Source organism: Alligator sinensis, unplaced genomic scaffold (assembly GCF_000455745.1).
Source record: "Alligator sinensis unplaced genomic scaffold, ASM45574v1 scaffold43_1, whole genome shotgun sequence".
Classification (NCBI taxonomy): domain Eukaryota; kingdom Metazoa; phylum Chordata; order Crocodylia; family Alligatoridae; genus Alligator; species Alligator sinensis.
The window spans coordinates 1117682-1132798 of NW_005842092.1; the positions used below are offsets into that span (position 1 = coordinate 1117682).

Sequence of the window (15117 nt, forward strand, 5' to 3'; positions counted from 1 at the left end):
ATCTTTTCTGCCAACATCACTTATCATCTTATAGCTACCCTTGTTTGTAAAGACTGAAGTTAAAAAGGTTTTTAAATACTTCAGCGTGCTCTGAATCATCTGTAACTAGATTGCCTTCCATATTCTGTAAGAGAGTTATAGTTTCTGTGGTCTTTCTCTTACTTTTGACTTTTATTACCTTTTATGTCCCTTGCCAGCTGCATCTCAAATTATGCCTTTGCCTTCCTAATTTTCTCCCTGAATGCTGGAACAGTGCTCTTTTTTATTCTTCATTATTAAGACGATCAAGTTTCCCCTTTTTATAGGATTCTTTTTTGAATTTCAGCTCCTTGAAGAGACTGCTGCCCAGCTGGGCTGGTCTCCTATTGCACTTCCCATTCTTCCATCTAGCTTGCTTCTGTGCTCTTAAAGAGCCTCCTTAAAGTACAGCTAATTCTTCTGGGGCATTTTTACACATACCTTTTTGGCTTGCAACACACCAGATATCTGGCAGGTCAGAACAGGCTTGATTAATAGAGTCTGCTCTGCACATGAGCTGTTGTGCACTGCGCTGCGTTGCATGTAGTTGTATAAGTGGCAAAATGCACGTCAGCATGCAGAAAATGGCGGCGGTACGCTTTTGAACTAAAACACCTTTGGTGTGTTTTAGTTCAACAGTGCACTGCCGCATTTCACCACTTATACAACTTCATGTACCCAGTGCCAGGGCACTTTTAAAAGTGCCCAGCACTGCAGCACAAGCATCTGTACAAAAGCCCCTTGACTTCTTTTCCCCTCAGACTTGCCTCCCAAGGGATCTTTTTCAACAGTTCTCTGAGTTGACTCAAGTCTGCTTTTTTGAAGTCCATTGTCCTTATTCTACTGCTGTCCTTCCTTTCTCCCCTTAGGATCTTGAACTGTATAGTCACTGTACTCCCCTGTCACCCAAGTTACTTTCCACCTTCATTTACTCAAACAATTCGTCTCTGTTTGTGAGCAGTAAGGCAAAAAGATCTTCCCTCCTAGTTGGTCTGTCTACCATCCATATCAAAAGCTTATTCCCAATACACTCCAGGAATTTGCTGGACTGGTTGTGCACTGCTGTGTTTCCCTCCCAGCAGATATTCTAATAATTAATCTAATATGGGGGGTTTTAATTATTTTGTAGGCATTCCCCCTATGCCTTACAATATGGAAGTGCTTGTACTAGGACCTCCAGTTCTTCCTGTTTGTTCCCCATACTTCTCGCATTGTTATATAAACATTTCAGGGCTCTAACCAACTGTCCTGTTCTCTTGCTGGGAACATTGCTAAAGCTCCCATTATAGGTGCCTCTTGCCAAGTTTTTACCCAGGTCTCCAGCTCTTTACTTACCTATGCCCTTTTGTCTTTATCCCCCTGGTGAACGTAGTAATAACATTAATGTTGTCTGACTTAGTTGCCCAAATCTAACCTCTGTGTACCCAGGGACTAAGAACCAAACCTGATGCTTATGTGCCCTCTGAATTCTCTGAGGATTTAATTCTAATCCCTATTGCCTTGACTATATGTCTCTGTCACCACTGGGTTGGTTTGGACCTTCCAGCTGACTCCAGATTTCCCTGGATCAAACTCCTTCACTACAACTCCCAGTCCATTCCAGTTCTACTCTCTTTCAGCACACTGCAGCAGTCCTAATTTAATTAACTACATCAATTAATTTCGGTAATGTCTCCCAATTTCCTTCTTCTCCCTACTTCCCCTTGGTTTTGGAAGGAAACTCCTTTCAAGGTGCTTGTACAAAAGGCAGGAGGTGGCTTTCAAAGCCACTCTAATTAAAGCACCCCTCCCCGCTACACATATAGAACATGTAAACAAATGCCCTCGGTGTTGTCAATTTAAAATAAGCCACAACAGCAAAAGCATTCTTGCAGTGCTTCATGCCAAGGTGCTGGAAGAGCAGGCAATGTTTGCACTGATCAAATGGTTATCCTGAGATAACTGCGAGTGCACAATACCTGTGGTGTAATTTACACTAGTGTCATTTTTCTCAGGATAATTCTAAACTGGGTTCTAGTAAATGTGTTGCAGAGATTTCCTTTTTGTACACAAGTGAAATTTCATCTTGTGTCCAAGCCCTTGGTTTGCCTTTGTTACTTACCTTGCAATACCTAAAGTAATAACAACTGTGATGTGTGGATCTGAAGACAACATATATGCATAGTCTGAGCAAATGGGTGCCCTTTACCTGCCCTGATGTGTTACAATTACCTTGGCCCCTGGTTTGTTCTCCACACTGATCTGCCATGCCTTGATGTTGTAAGACTATTCGGGTGGATGGATGGTTCTCTGTGCAGAGATCCATCTGACAGAACCACAGTCTTTCGCTGGGCTCCACCTCCCCTACACCCTGCCCCTTTTTTCTCAGGTGGTCATTCACTATTTTCTGCTGGCCTGGAGTGTGAGATATCTGTGGGGTCTCTGCCCAAACTCCACTGTGTTATTTACTCTCTTGTTCTTTGGCCTTGGTTTCTCCTGGTTGGTCCTGTCCTTGGCTGTACTTGTTGGATCACTCTACCTTTTGTCCTCTTTCTATCTCTCTCTCTCTCTCTCTCTCCTTCTTCGTTCTCATCCCCACTCCTTCCTACTGAGGACTCTGTATTTCTGTGATTATCCAGGCTTGTCCTGTTCTGTGCTTCCCTGTCCCTTCCAGTCTTATTTCAGTCCCTATAAACTAAAGTTTCCTAAAAGCCCCAAGTGTAGGAGATTGATCTATGTATAATGAGGACCTAACTAAAGAAAGAGGGTTCCTTCCTCCCAACTGTTGGTCTTCTCCCCCAGGGACCCTAAATCCAAAAGGGAGGGAGGTATCTTTCTCCTGGCCTATATTGTCCCTTGATTCCATAATTCAAATAAAGCTGGGAAAAAAAAAGGTTTGATTTTCATAGATTGGTAGGGGCTGGAAGGGATGTCGCAGGTCATCGGGTCCAGCCCCAAAATCGCGGTTGTTCCCCACACAAGTCAAAGTTCTGTTAGGGCTACCCCTGTCCCGATTTACACGCTGTTTCTCTTTTTTCCTCTCCAGCGTGCTAGGCAAATTTTTTCTTTGCCTTGGCTGCCTGAGTTTATCCCAGTCCCCAGTACCTGCAGTGGTACTGTCCTTTCCTCTTACTGGTTCATGGCCATCAGCCAGGACCTGATTTTCTCTCCCCTGACCCTGGCTCCTGGGCTCATAGGGAAGACCCCTGTTATCCCACCATCTGCTGCTACTTAACCCTCCAGGCACTCTGGGGTGCTCCTGACTCAGGGCTTCTTGGGATCCCAATGTTCCACAAGGTTTTGGTTGGAGAGGGTCCTCAGCTTTGCTGATCCCTTTCCTTGGTCCAGCTGCCTGGTCCCTGCTCCAGGAGATGCCGAATGTTGTACCTTCTTCAGCATCTCCCTTTAAACTGCCTGGTCTTCTCTCCAGGCCAATCAGAGCTGACTCTCTGAGGCACATGTTCTCCAGCCCCAGGTGCCTACCTGATTCCCCGGACTTCCCCAGACCTTGCTCTCTGGCACGCCAGGGTTGCACCATTTGTCCGGACTCATTCTGTTGGCTACAGAGGACCAGCTTGCAGGATCATAATGAATTCTAATTTATTGTACGGGATATGAAATTACCAATAAAATCATAAATGCAAACTTTGAGTTATGAGGGGTCCTCGCCACCTTAACACACATTGGCACACACATACACACACTCACACACACACAATTGCTGCAATAGTAGTGTAACACCAATGTTGGTATATACCTATCTGGGGTGCTGGAGTCTGCTGTCGATGGTCAGCTTCTTCCAGGGCAATGCCTTCTTCAGAAGGGGGTCGCCTGCTTGTCCTTCTGTCTCAGTAGGTCGTGTGCTGGATGAGAGGGTTGCCATTGACAGTCACGCTTCACTGCCTTTTATCCCTTTCTGGAAGACTTATGATCCCCCAGTATCATATTGGCTGCCCAATCTGGAGATTGCTGTCTCACATGGGTCTTGAGTAGTGCATGAAAGCTGTTAGTTTAAGTCACTGAGGGCTTCACCCAAATCTTGTAGTTTGGGGATTCCACCCTTGACTTGATTGATTCAATGGCTGTGTCCTTGCAGTTTTCAGGCGGCTTAATTAGCTTAAAATGGCTTGTATAGTAGAGTTTTGTGATGGTAAATTTCACTGGTTAGGCTATTGTCAGTTAACAGCCAGAGGCTCTTGCTTTGTCATTCGTTTATCTATTGACTCACACTTGCATTCACTCAAGGGACCAGCCCAATATAGCAGATTTTATCGCATAACAATTACAATTTGAATGCAGTTTTTAACAGTGGTCCAGGGTGTAACTTCATTCTACAGGGAGTACATTCCTTAAGGGTTTTAAAGCATAAAATATAAAATACAAAATGCCAAGGCAAGGATGAGACAGGTGAAATATAAAAATGCACTGTGAGAAATATATAAAAATGCAGTGTGAGGTAGTGAGGATCAAAGGCCACTGGGGACAATATGTGAGTTAGGTTAGATGCAGTAGACTGATTTAGCATAAACTTTAGACAGATATGGGAAGTTTGCTTTGGGAAATAGGTCTTAATCAAAGGGGGAATGTGTTCACCAAGATATATTTACAGTCATGCTTCAGTGCACCTTGGCTTGTCTTGTTGCTTACAGGTTTTGCTTTGAAGTGGATATTTTAGTTCTTTTGTTTTCTTTAGTGACACTTAACTCAATTGATATGTAGATGTAGTTTTTAGGTTTGTCCTACAGAAAGCCATTTCAGCTTTCTGGCTTGCTCCAAGCCTTACCGCACCCATGTAATGAGTGTGCTATGTCTCTGCCAGTACTCAGAAGGAAAAAGAAATGCACGAAATGGGGAGTGCAGGCAAGAAGGGGCTTCTTGTTATAATCCCAGTAAGTCCCCACCAGTTTGGCTGGCTCCCCTTAATCCCGAGGCACATAGGTACCCATATACAGATGTTGCTGTAAATGGGGACCATATCGGTACATAGGTAGATAGCTTAAAAAAAACCAAACCCTTGTCTGAAATGTATCTAATCCTCTTCATAAAAATTCTTATCAAACCTGACTATGGCGGGGAAACAGGGTGAGAGCAGCTTTACTGTTTAATAAAAGAGCTTTCATCAAATTAAGGACTGCATGTTTTATCTGGATGTAAAGAGAAGTCTTAGGTATTTGCCAGTTTTTGTGAGTGTAGCTAATTTACTTGTCAGTGCATCTCTGAATATTTAATCCTATTTCTTTATTTTATCTGCAGGCAAGCCGTATGGGTGTGGAAGCTGTCCTCGCCCTGCTTGAAGCTACACCAGATACCCCTGCTTGTGTTGTGTCCCTGTCTGGAAACCAGGCTGTACGTCTGCCTTTAATGGAGTGTGTGCAGATGGTGAGTTCCTGGAGAAGTGCCACATTATAGTTTTTCATTAAGTACAACAGGGTACTATGTGTAACAATCAGTGGTCTGTTATCAGTTTTAACACATCATTAGAGATGAGTGGAACACTTAATGTGTTCAGAATAATGAATTCTAGGAATGTTGTCTTTGAGTATAATTACTCTGGAGTTGTTTTAGGGGTAACCACTGACAAATGCAATGCTTTGTTTCTTACTCCCACTCCCCAACTTAGAAACTAGAGCTGTTTTTAAGTGAAATCTTGAATTTTCCGTAGTGCACCTCAACTGTTTGACAACATTCTTCGTCCATCCATTTAAATCTGTTTTTTTTCCTCCAAAAATATTCAATGGTAATTCCAATTTAAACTTTAAAAATAAAATATACAATAAATGAGTTGTTATTCCATGCCCCTTGGTGATGCTCTTGTCATTGTCTCTGAATCATGATTGTCCTCTGAAGAAATGGTAATTAGCATTTGCCAGAATGCTGATGTCTGGCATGTGACGAGAAAATGAATCAAACATTAGCATGTCCTGTCAGTATTCCAAGTTGAGGTGTTGCATCAGAACAGATTTGTTTACAAACTAACTTTGCTTTTAAACTGACCTTTTAATTTTTTTTCATTTTATATAGACTCAGGAAGTACAGAAGGCAATGGATGAAGCAAGGTTTAAGGAGGCTGTGCAGCTTCGAGGAAGGTATGGCAAAGTCATTCACACCAGTGCACTTACTGTAGTGGAAACTGAACTGCTTTTCCTTCCTATTAACACTAAGATAGTCATCTAGAAGAGTTCGTATCAACAGTTTCATAGTCAAGGATATGGAAAGCAAGCCACTTATTAGCTACAGTTTTATTTAAGACATTTAATCCTAGCATAACTTTATATTCTAGAGAGAAAGGAGACCTCTCTATTAACAAATTAAACTATCTACAATATATATTTACTTTTATGTGATTTTTGGAACTGACTACATAGTTTTCTAGCGTGAATCCATTGCGTATACTTCTCTAAGAGTAATGTTAAATCTTTGAAAAGATAGAACAAGTACAAATATGAACGCAATCTGGGAAAGTTAATATGAGAATTAACATGATTATTGTTTCAAAGTGTTTAATGACAAAACATCTTTCATCTATCAGTAACACTTGCTAGCCTTCTGTAATGTAGTGAGTTTTATCATTTTCATTATTTTAAACGTTTATTTTCAAATGAAATATGACTATAATATTAAATAGTAATAGAGGTACATTTAAATAAAGTAGATATTTAAATTAATATTTTCAGTTTCCTTTCATATTTCCAGTTTTTAAAAATGTTGCACTTGTAATTATTTCATCTCTGTTCTGTTCTTAAATGTCTGAATTTGGGAAGTCACTATTTGGATAGAGTGAGTGACTGCTGGTTAATTGATGTAGTTCCTTATATGAGCCAGTATCTCCAGACAAACTTTCCAGAGAGTATGTTATGATCACTCTTTAAAAATGTCTTTCACTAGTCTCTGAAATTAAATACTTTGATTGGGTATATCCTCAATGATTCTTATAAACTTTGGTTTAGTCCCAGGGCAGAGGCTGCCAGTCAGTGAGTTTGACACTCCAGTGTGGTCCCAGGGCTAGGGTCACCAAACAGCTTCAGCCCTGGGACTGTACTGGAGCATCACTGGGGACCCAGGGAATCGCATATGGGAACCCAGGCAGGCACCCCTGGGGCCTTAGACGCCTGACCCTGCATGCCCTAGAAATTCCCCAGGTTTGGTCCCTTGACTGGGGTGGCTAGACTGCCTGCACTGTCCTGTCATAAAATAGTCTGCTACAATAAAGCAGAACAAATTGATACCATTTATGTTGTGGCCACACATTTTGGGAAGTTGTGGCATGACAAGGCATATGAACATCTGTGTGCTTGGCCTTTGTGCTGTCATAAAAAAAAAAACATGGCATCAAAAAGATGACACAGATATGGCAAATGGAAAATAGCTGTCAAAATTGACCAAAGCTGGTCAGTCTGTTTCAGGGCTGCTATTGAAACTGACCGTTAAACTGATTATTATGGAGCTGGTCAGTTTGGGGATTGTTAGTATCAGAGCTCTTAAAGTGTATTAATGATTTACATCACATTTGGATAAACTCTGTTTAAGTGCAAGATCTTTGTTAGGTCTGTGTACTTAAATATACACTGTAATAGTAAAATGTATGGCAACTCTAAATATATGTAATGTAATAATGTTTAACATTACATTTTTTACGTTCTTATAAAGCCTGACTACGCCGATGATTTTCCAGTCAGATACATTCAAGGCTAAAGGTGATTAGCAAAAGAAAAATGATCCTCCTTCCGTTACTAAAAAGATCACTTTTTATTTTAAAAGAATTATGAACTATATGTGCTTTATCAGAAACCTTGTCTGATAGTAGGAAATATGGCACTAGGAGTAGTAATACAAGTCCTTTGCTTCTTTCTAAATAACATTCTGTAAAAGCCGAACAGTATAATGTGTTGATGTTTAGTTGAAATATTATGTCCCAAATTAACCAATTTGTAATTGCATTAAAAATATGTGTATTCAGCATACTGAGATTGTCATAATCCTTATTAGTTCCAAAATAATTCAATACTGTCTTTCTAATGTTTTCTAATGCAAACATTATCTTTCCTCCTTAGGAGTTTTGAAAATAACCTTAAAACCTACAAATTATTGTCTCATAGAAAACAAGATGCAGAGCTTCCAAAGGTAAGTTACATACTTTGATTAATTAAATTAGCTGTTGCATTTATTCATAGTATGCGTAGTAGACTTGCTCTGGAAGAACTTAACAAGTACATTTTAAAACAATGTTTTTACTCTTGAATTATCACATTTCTCTAGAAAGCTACCTTGTACAATACTTGGTATAATCAAATTAAACTTGCAAAGAATGACAGAGGCTTATAGGAGAGAACTTTAATTTTTATCTTAAAATTAGTAACAGTCTGGATAACGTTCTTCCTAGCAAATTCCTTCTGAAGGAACCTCCTAATTTGGATATATTTCCTGTGTCTATTGCTTTAGATAAGTGGTTTTCAATCTTTTGGCTCTGTGGGCCAGGTGTGGGGTATGTCTGCAGGCCTGATCCCATGTGGGGTCAGGGCTCAGGGTTGACCCCTGCATTGTTCCAGCTCTGCACATCTGATTTAGCACACAGGGCCAAAATATCCTTCCTCAGGGCTCCTCACAGGTCTGGAAACCTGGGGGCTGGGGAATGGCAATGAATGCTGCTTCCACTCCCCTGCTGCTAGATTTTCAGATCCATGGGGAGCTCTGCAGGTCAGATGACAGGGCTCTGGGGGCTTCCTGCCACATCACATGGTCTCCCTGTGCTCTTATCCCCACTGCATCAAGCAGCCTCTCCCAGATTAGGGCTCGATTTGGAGGCAGAGATGGAGCTGCAGCTGCCCCAAACTGAACTCAAATCCAAGATGAGGTTAAATGGGGGAAAAACTTCATTTTGGATTGGAGCAAAAACAGTAATAAGAAGCATTAGTTCTTACATACTAGAGCAGGGGTGCTCAAGACACAGGATCCTTAAGACATCCCTCCAATAATGATATTCTTTACATGGAACTATAGTCTATCTATAGAAAATTATAACAAATTTATAATTTTTGATGTGTAGAATCTAATTATTGGAGAAGGTTGTATTAAATTCAAAGTCATCTTGGATTCAAGTAAAGATGGTATGCTTTCTCTATTTCATGGCAGGGAAAGAAGCAGGGAGGAAATCAGACACAAATACACCTGAAAACCTTAGCAGGAGGGGAGAGGAGGCTGGGCAGTAAATATCTCACTGTGCTTTCCCAGTGACAATGAATTCTTCGGAAATTCATTGGGTAGAATCAGAGAGCAGTAGCTGTCTCTACCAAGTGGGATCTGGTCTGATCATCCATTGTGACTAACATTAGCTGCAAACTGAGCCCCCTTTTCCCCTGTTGCTTGGATATTGGTCACAAACTAATCTTGAGTTCTGCATTTTTAGGAAATATTTGTTTAAAATGTTCGCCAAATATTTTATGCAATCAGATTTGAGCCTGCATGATGTTCGTTAGCAGTATATTTTGAGTATTCTCTTTTTATTAGTATTTTATGGTGCACGGTTCCTCAATTAAGTTCAATTTAATTGTTTGTTCTTCTTGACTGGATGTCTTACACTTTTCAAACTGGACAAATGGTGAAAAATCATAGAAAAATAGGACTGGAAGGAACCTCAGAAGGTCATCTGGTCCGAGTCCCTACTCAAGGCAGACTAATTCCTGTGTAAGCCATCTCGGATAGATGTTTATCTAACCTGCATTTAAGAACTTCCAGCGACAGAGATGCCACAACCTCCTATTTTAGCTAATCTGTTCCAGTGCTTAATCTTCCTCATAACTGGAAAGTTCTCCCTAATATCTAACACTGGAGTAATTTAAGCCCATTATTTCTCCTCCTGTTTCTTGTGCATACAAAGAACAATTGCTTGTCATTCAGTTTACAACAAAACTTTTTGTATTTGAAGATTGTTATCAAATCCTCCCTCCATTTTCTTTTCTCTTCTCCAAACTAAATAATCCCGGTTCCTTCAGACTCCTCATAAATCGTGTTTCCTAGAACTCCAGTTACCTCTACTGTTCTGCTCTGGCCTCTTTCCAGTTTGTCCACTTTTTTGTTGAAGTAAGGTGCCCCAAACTGAATGCAGTATTTCAGGTAAAGCCTCACCAGTGCTGAATAAAGTAAACGAATCACTTCCTGTGACATACATTTGACAGTTCTGTTAGTGTTATTTGCCAGTATGTTAATAATGGTTTTTTTCTGCAACACTATTACCCTTTCAAAATATGCAGTATTATATTCATCTTGTGGCCCTCTCTATACCCAGCTCCTTGTTCTTCTCCATGTTGTATTTGGATATTTGATTGTTCCTCCTTGTGTGCAGTACTTTGCCCTTGTTTTAAATAAATTTCATCTAATATTTTCAAATTATTTTTCCAGTTGATCAAGGTACTCTTCTCTACTTAAGCTTTCTTGTTTTAAATATTCCACAATCTTGATACAACCTTTCCATAGCATTGTTTTTGTTCTTTTTTTTTTCTTCTGTACAACAGGGAAATAGTGCTCTTAATTCCTTTTTTGCTTTTTTCCCTTCTTTGCCTGTCTTTTCCTTTTTCCACTAAATTTTGTTTAGTTAAATTATAAGCTTGTCCAAAATTAAAACCAATGCAATTTTATTGAAAAGTTTGAACATGAAGTCTGTAGGATTGAAAAAAACCCTGTACCTGTTTTGAAAAATGGTGGTAGTAGAGCAATGAACCTTCTGACAGATTTATTGCTAAGAAAAATAATGACCAAAAGAAAATATTGAGAAATCTTTAAAAAATAAGAAAATATATAGGAACATTCAGAAAGATATCATGAGACACGGTAAAAGAAATTTTAAGGGGAAAAAAAAATTAAACTAGAAACATTCTTTTAAAAGTAGGTACATATTAAATGACAGGAAAAATAGGACAGAGTGGGTGCATCTACATGAGACACTTTACTCTGAAGTAGTGTAGTTTACTGCATAGTAAGCATGTGTGTCTACACGTGTGCATGCTTACTCTGCAATAAACCTAGCTAAACATGAGTAAATTTGTTACCTGAAGATGCAAGTATCAAATTTACTTGCAATTACTAACTGCACAGTAGCTCTCATGTAGACACCTGACCGGGAACATCTCTGCCCTGGCAGCAAGAAGCTCTAAAAGTGTGTGTGTGGTGATTTTTTATTATAACATGCATATTATTTTCATACTCAGGCTAGTCATTCATGTTTATTCATGTCTTTTTCACTTTAGCATTTACATTAGAAATCAAGTTATAAAGCTGTTTTTTTAAGAAAGAATCCACAGAGCTGACAATGAACTCAGTGTAACTCATTGAAGAAAGTGTTCTGAATTTCAAATTTGGTTAAGAATTGGCTTAATGCATCTGGACAATAATTAAAGAGGGAATCTTGAAAAAAGCACTTTCTTTATGTTATCATCCATGAAGAACAGAATGTACTATCTTGTCTTGTAAATCTACCTAAATATAGTTAGTTTATTCAAAAACTCATAAGCTATGTAAATAAGGCCATTCACCCTAACAGCTAGAACCTGTTTTTCACTTCACTCACCCAGCCACAGCTGGTTAAGTGGTATTTGAGCACACAAAAGTGAAGCAGAATGTAGCCCTAGGCTGCGTCCACACGAATGCAGACATTTTTTTCCCCAGGGACAAGTAGCAGTGGCACAAGGTGGGGAGACATTATGGCCATGTCCAGACAAGCACGGACATGTGGTATGTGATGCTGCAGAACGGTCTGCAGCGCCATACACCTCACATGCAGGCATTCCCTGTGCATCCCAGGGTCAAGCTTCCCCCCCCACCAAAACAAACAAACAAACAAACAAAAAACCAAAACAACACAACAAAGGTAGAGCTGTTCTAATTAAAGTGCCCACAAGGTATGCCACTGCTGCTTGTCCCTGGGGGATGCCCATGCCACATGTCCTCTGGTGCACATCAGGTTACCCTGGGTAGGGTAGGGGAGGCTGGTGCCAGCAATTGTGCTGACCCCAGCAGCCTTACCTGGGTGTCTGGGGGCCTTGGGGAGCTGCAGCTGTGTCAGCTGGGAGCCTGTGGCAGCTGGGAGCTCCTTCAGCTGGGAGCCTGGCTGGCAGCTGGAGTGTGACTCGGGCCCACCAGGCTCTGGTGTTGGGTAGTATGCACTGTCGCCATGTATGCCTCCCCGATTTTTTTTTTGGCATGGGTTTTTTTTGACCCCAGGGTGCTCAGGGAATGACTGCATGTGCGGTGTGTGGAGCTACAGATGGGTCTGCATTGCCACATACCACATATTTGCGCTTCTCTGGATGCGGCCATAATTTCTAAAACATAAATTACTACTGGTATTTACTAGTAGCATGCTTGTAAAAGAAATGTAGAGACATTAACTGTAGTGTACAATGTGTATTGATCTCTGTGTTGGATCTATTATAAGGTCTTCCTGGCCATCTTTACATGTGATCTGGGATGGGTGGGGAGGGGGGAAAGCGTTTTAATGATAAAATATTATTTCCCATTATTAATGTGTATCTTACTTTACTAAAAGCCTGTCCTCCTCTGTTATAACCTGTGGTTAAATCATGAATTAACTATCCAATGTTGCATCCTTTTCTTTGGCAATTACTATGATGCCACACATTCACCATTCTGACTTTACTGTAGAATTGACACATGATTTGGGAAGAGAGGGAAAAAAACTTTACACAAAAGCTGTTAATTCCCATCATTAGGACATATTATAAACACAAAGTAGATAGAGTTGTCTAAATCTGATCTCTGAACCGTTATCCCATTGTGAAAGATTCTGTATGTTATTCTAACTGCTGCTCTCTTGCCTGCAGCTATAAAGATTAGCTGGCATTTCAATTTAAAGCTGACGTCTGTTTTGTTCCATGAGTCAGCTGATAACATATACTTGGTCATTATTCTGCCAGACCTCTGCATGTTGCTTCCTAGTTTTTACTCTGTCTGTTCTGATAATATCTTCAGGAAAAAAAAAGCTTATTTTTCTTGCTTGCAAGAGAGCTAAAATAGCAGAAGCTGAATAATTTGATCTACAGTTCAAAGTGTTACTTCTGGTGAAAAAAAAAATAATAATAATAAAATAAAAAAATAAAAATTAGAAAAAGTTAGATTGCTTTTGTCTTTACTGATAATCCACATGTAGCTTTTTTTAAATTTGAAAGTAATGCATTGAAACTTTTTACTCACTTGAATCTAGAACAGCTTTAGCTCTTTGGAGAGCTGCTTTACATCTTTCTGATGTTAAATTTCTGTGATCTACAGGTCAAAGTGTTACTTCTGGTGAAAAAAAATAATAATAATAAAAAAATAAAAATTAGAAAAAGTTAGATTGCTTTTGTCTTTACTGATAATCCACATGTAGCTTTTTTTAAATTTGAAAGTAATGCATTGAAACTTTTTACTCACTTGAATCTAGAACAGCTTTAGCTCTTTGGAGAGCTGCTTTACATCTTTCTGATGTTAAATTTCTGTTTACTATTAAATCTCTGTTAATCACTAAGTGTGTCTTCTCTTCTCTTGCAGAGTAATTTTAATGTGGCAGTTTTAAATGTAGGTGCCCCTGCAGCTGGGATGAATGCTGCTGTGAGGTCTGCAGTGAGAGTTGGCATAACTGAAGGACACAAAATGTTTGCTATCAATGACGGATTTGAAGGTTTTGCTAAGGGGCAGGTTAGTATTAAAAAAGAATAGTTAATATAGTTATGCACTGTTTCTTTTTTATATTGTTGTCCTATTTCTAGTAGAAATACTTTTGTAAGAAGCCACAGACAACTATTTCCAAGTGCTTTTTAATATAGTTGATCACATAGAAAGCCAGACCTAATCAACTGAAATAGAATTGTTTGTCTTGGTTATACATGTGGTGTATACACATGATGCATTTACTCTGGAGTAACTTATTTCAGATTATGCCTGTGGCCAGAGCAGAAATGCAAAACAAAACTTTCCAGATAGAAGCCTACAGCAGATGCTATTACTGTGCCTCACTGCTAGGTTGGACCCAAGAATGCACTGGGTCTGCAGCTAATTTTACATGTATACACTTTTGCGGATAGATTGAACATCTGCAATCAAGGATTCCACATTCAAATAGTCTTTTAAGATTATTCTAACCTTGATATAGATTAACTAGGTCTGAATGCTTTAGGTCCTTGAATATTTTGGGTAGAAAATTTTCCACATAAATAACTCATATCTTCTGCACAGAGGACAACTTTAACATGATTTGTACAGGATGTGGAGTGCTTGACGGACTATGCATTAGAGTACCCATAGGATTATGAAACATCTTTTAAAAGTTTGCAAGCGCCTAATCACAAAATAATATTCCAATCGCCTTATTTCCATTTTCACTAATTCATTTGTGCCCTGTTATCATCTACATCTCTTTAATAGAACAGGCTACACTAACACTGACATGCACTGACAGGCATGTCAGAAGTCTCAGCAAACAGTTGCTGAGACTTCTGACATGCTTTGTTTTTAAAACTGCGACAGACTTCTTTTTAGGAAAAAGCTGGCAAACTCTTTAAGTTATCTCCTTTTCCCCATTTCAGAGGACACATATCAGTGTACCTGAGCTCCCATGAGAAATTTCCACTTATAATTTCCACTTCCTAGATAAACCAGAGAGTTTTGCAAGAGAATGACAAATGCTTTCTTGTCTTGAAGATTGTAAAAGCCTAAGCTTGAGACCTGATTTTGAACTCTTAAATTTCATTGCAGCTAGGCTTAAGGGATGGGATGACATAGAAGGGACCAGAACCAGAAGTTGAGGTTAAAATATGGAAATGGTGACCTTGAGGAAGAAAAAACAAATCAGCTTAGTAGAGCTCAGGGTGGGAAATGGTTAAAGAAAGGGGTAGAATTTCAATGGAGCTTAACTTAGCTTCCTGATATGAGACTAGGTTTTCTTGCCAAGTGCCTGGCATTGCAACACTTGCAATTGTATAAATGGTGAAATAAGCATCAGCACTGAGAAAATGGTGGTGGTGTGATTTTGAACTAAAACTCATCAGAGGTGCTTTAGTTCAAAAGCACACCACCACCATTTTCTGCGCACTGATGCGCATTATGCCACATAAAACTGCACGCAGCGCAGCA

At 39.6% G+C, this 15117-nt stretch overlaps 1 protein-coding gene across 8 annotated transcripts in view; it reads left to right on the plus strand.

Moving 5' to 3' along the window:
• The window catches only part of PFKP (phosphofructokinase, platelet), an 87380-nt gene that overhangs the window by 45418 nt on the left and 26845 nt on the right, over window positions 1-15117 (plus strand). For all 8 annotated transcript variants that reach the window (XR_003094193.1, XM_025204678.1, XM_025204679.1 and 5 more), the window contains exons 10-13: window positions 5251-5376; window positions 6019-6083; window positions 8049-8118; window positions 13537-13683. Coding sequence is in view for 7 of the 8 variants with exons in the window: in XM_025204678.1 (XP_025060463.1) it covers window positions 5251-5376; window positions 6019-6083; window positions 8049-8118; window positions 13537-13683 (408 nt within the window). In the remaining variant the exon portion in view is untranslated. The remainder of the gene's footprint in view (window positions 1-5250; window positions 5377-6018; window positions 6084-8048; window positions 8119-13536; window positions 13684-15117) is intronic.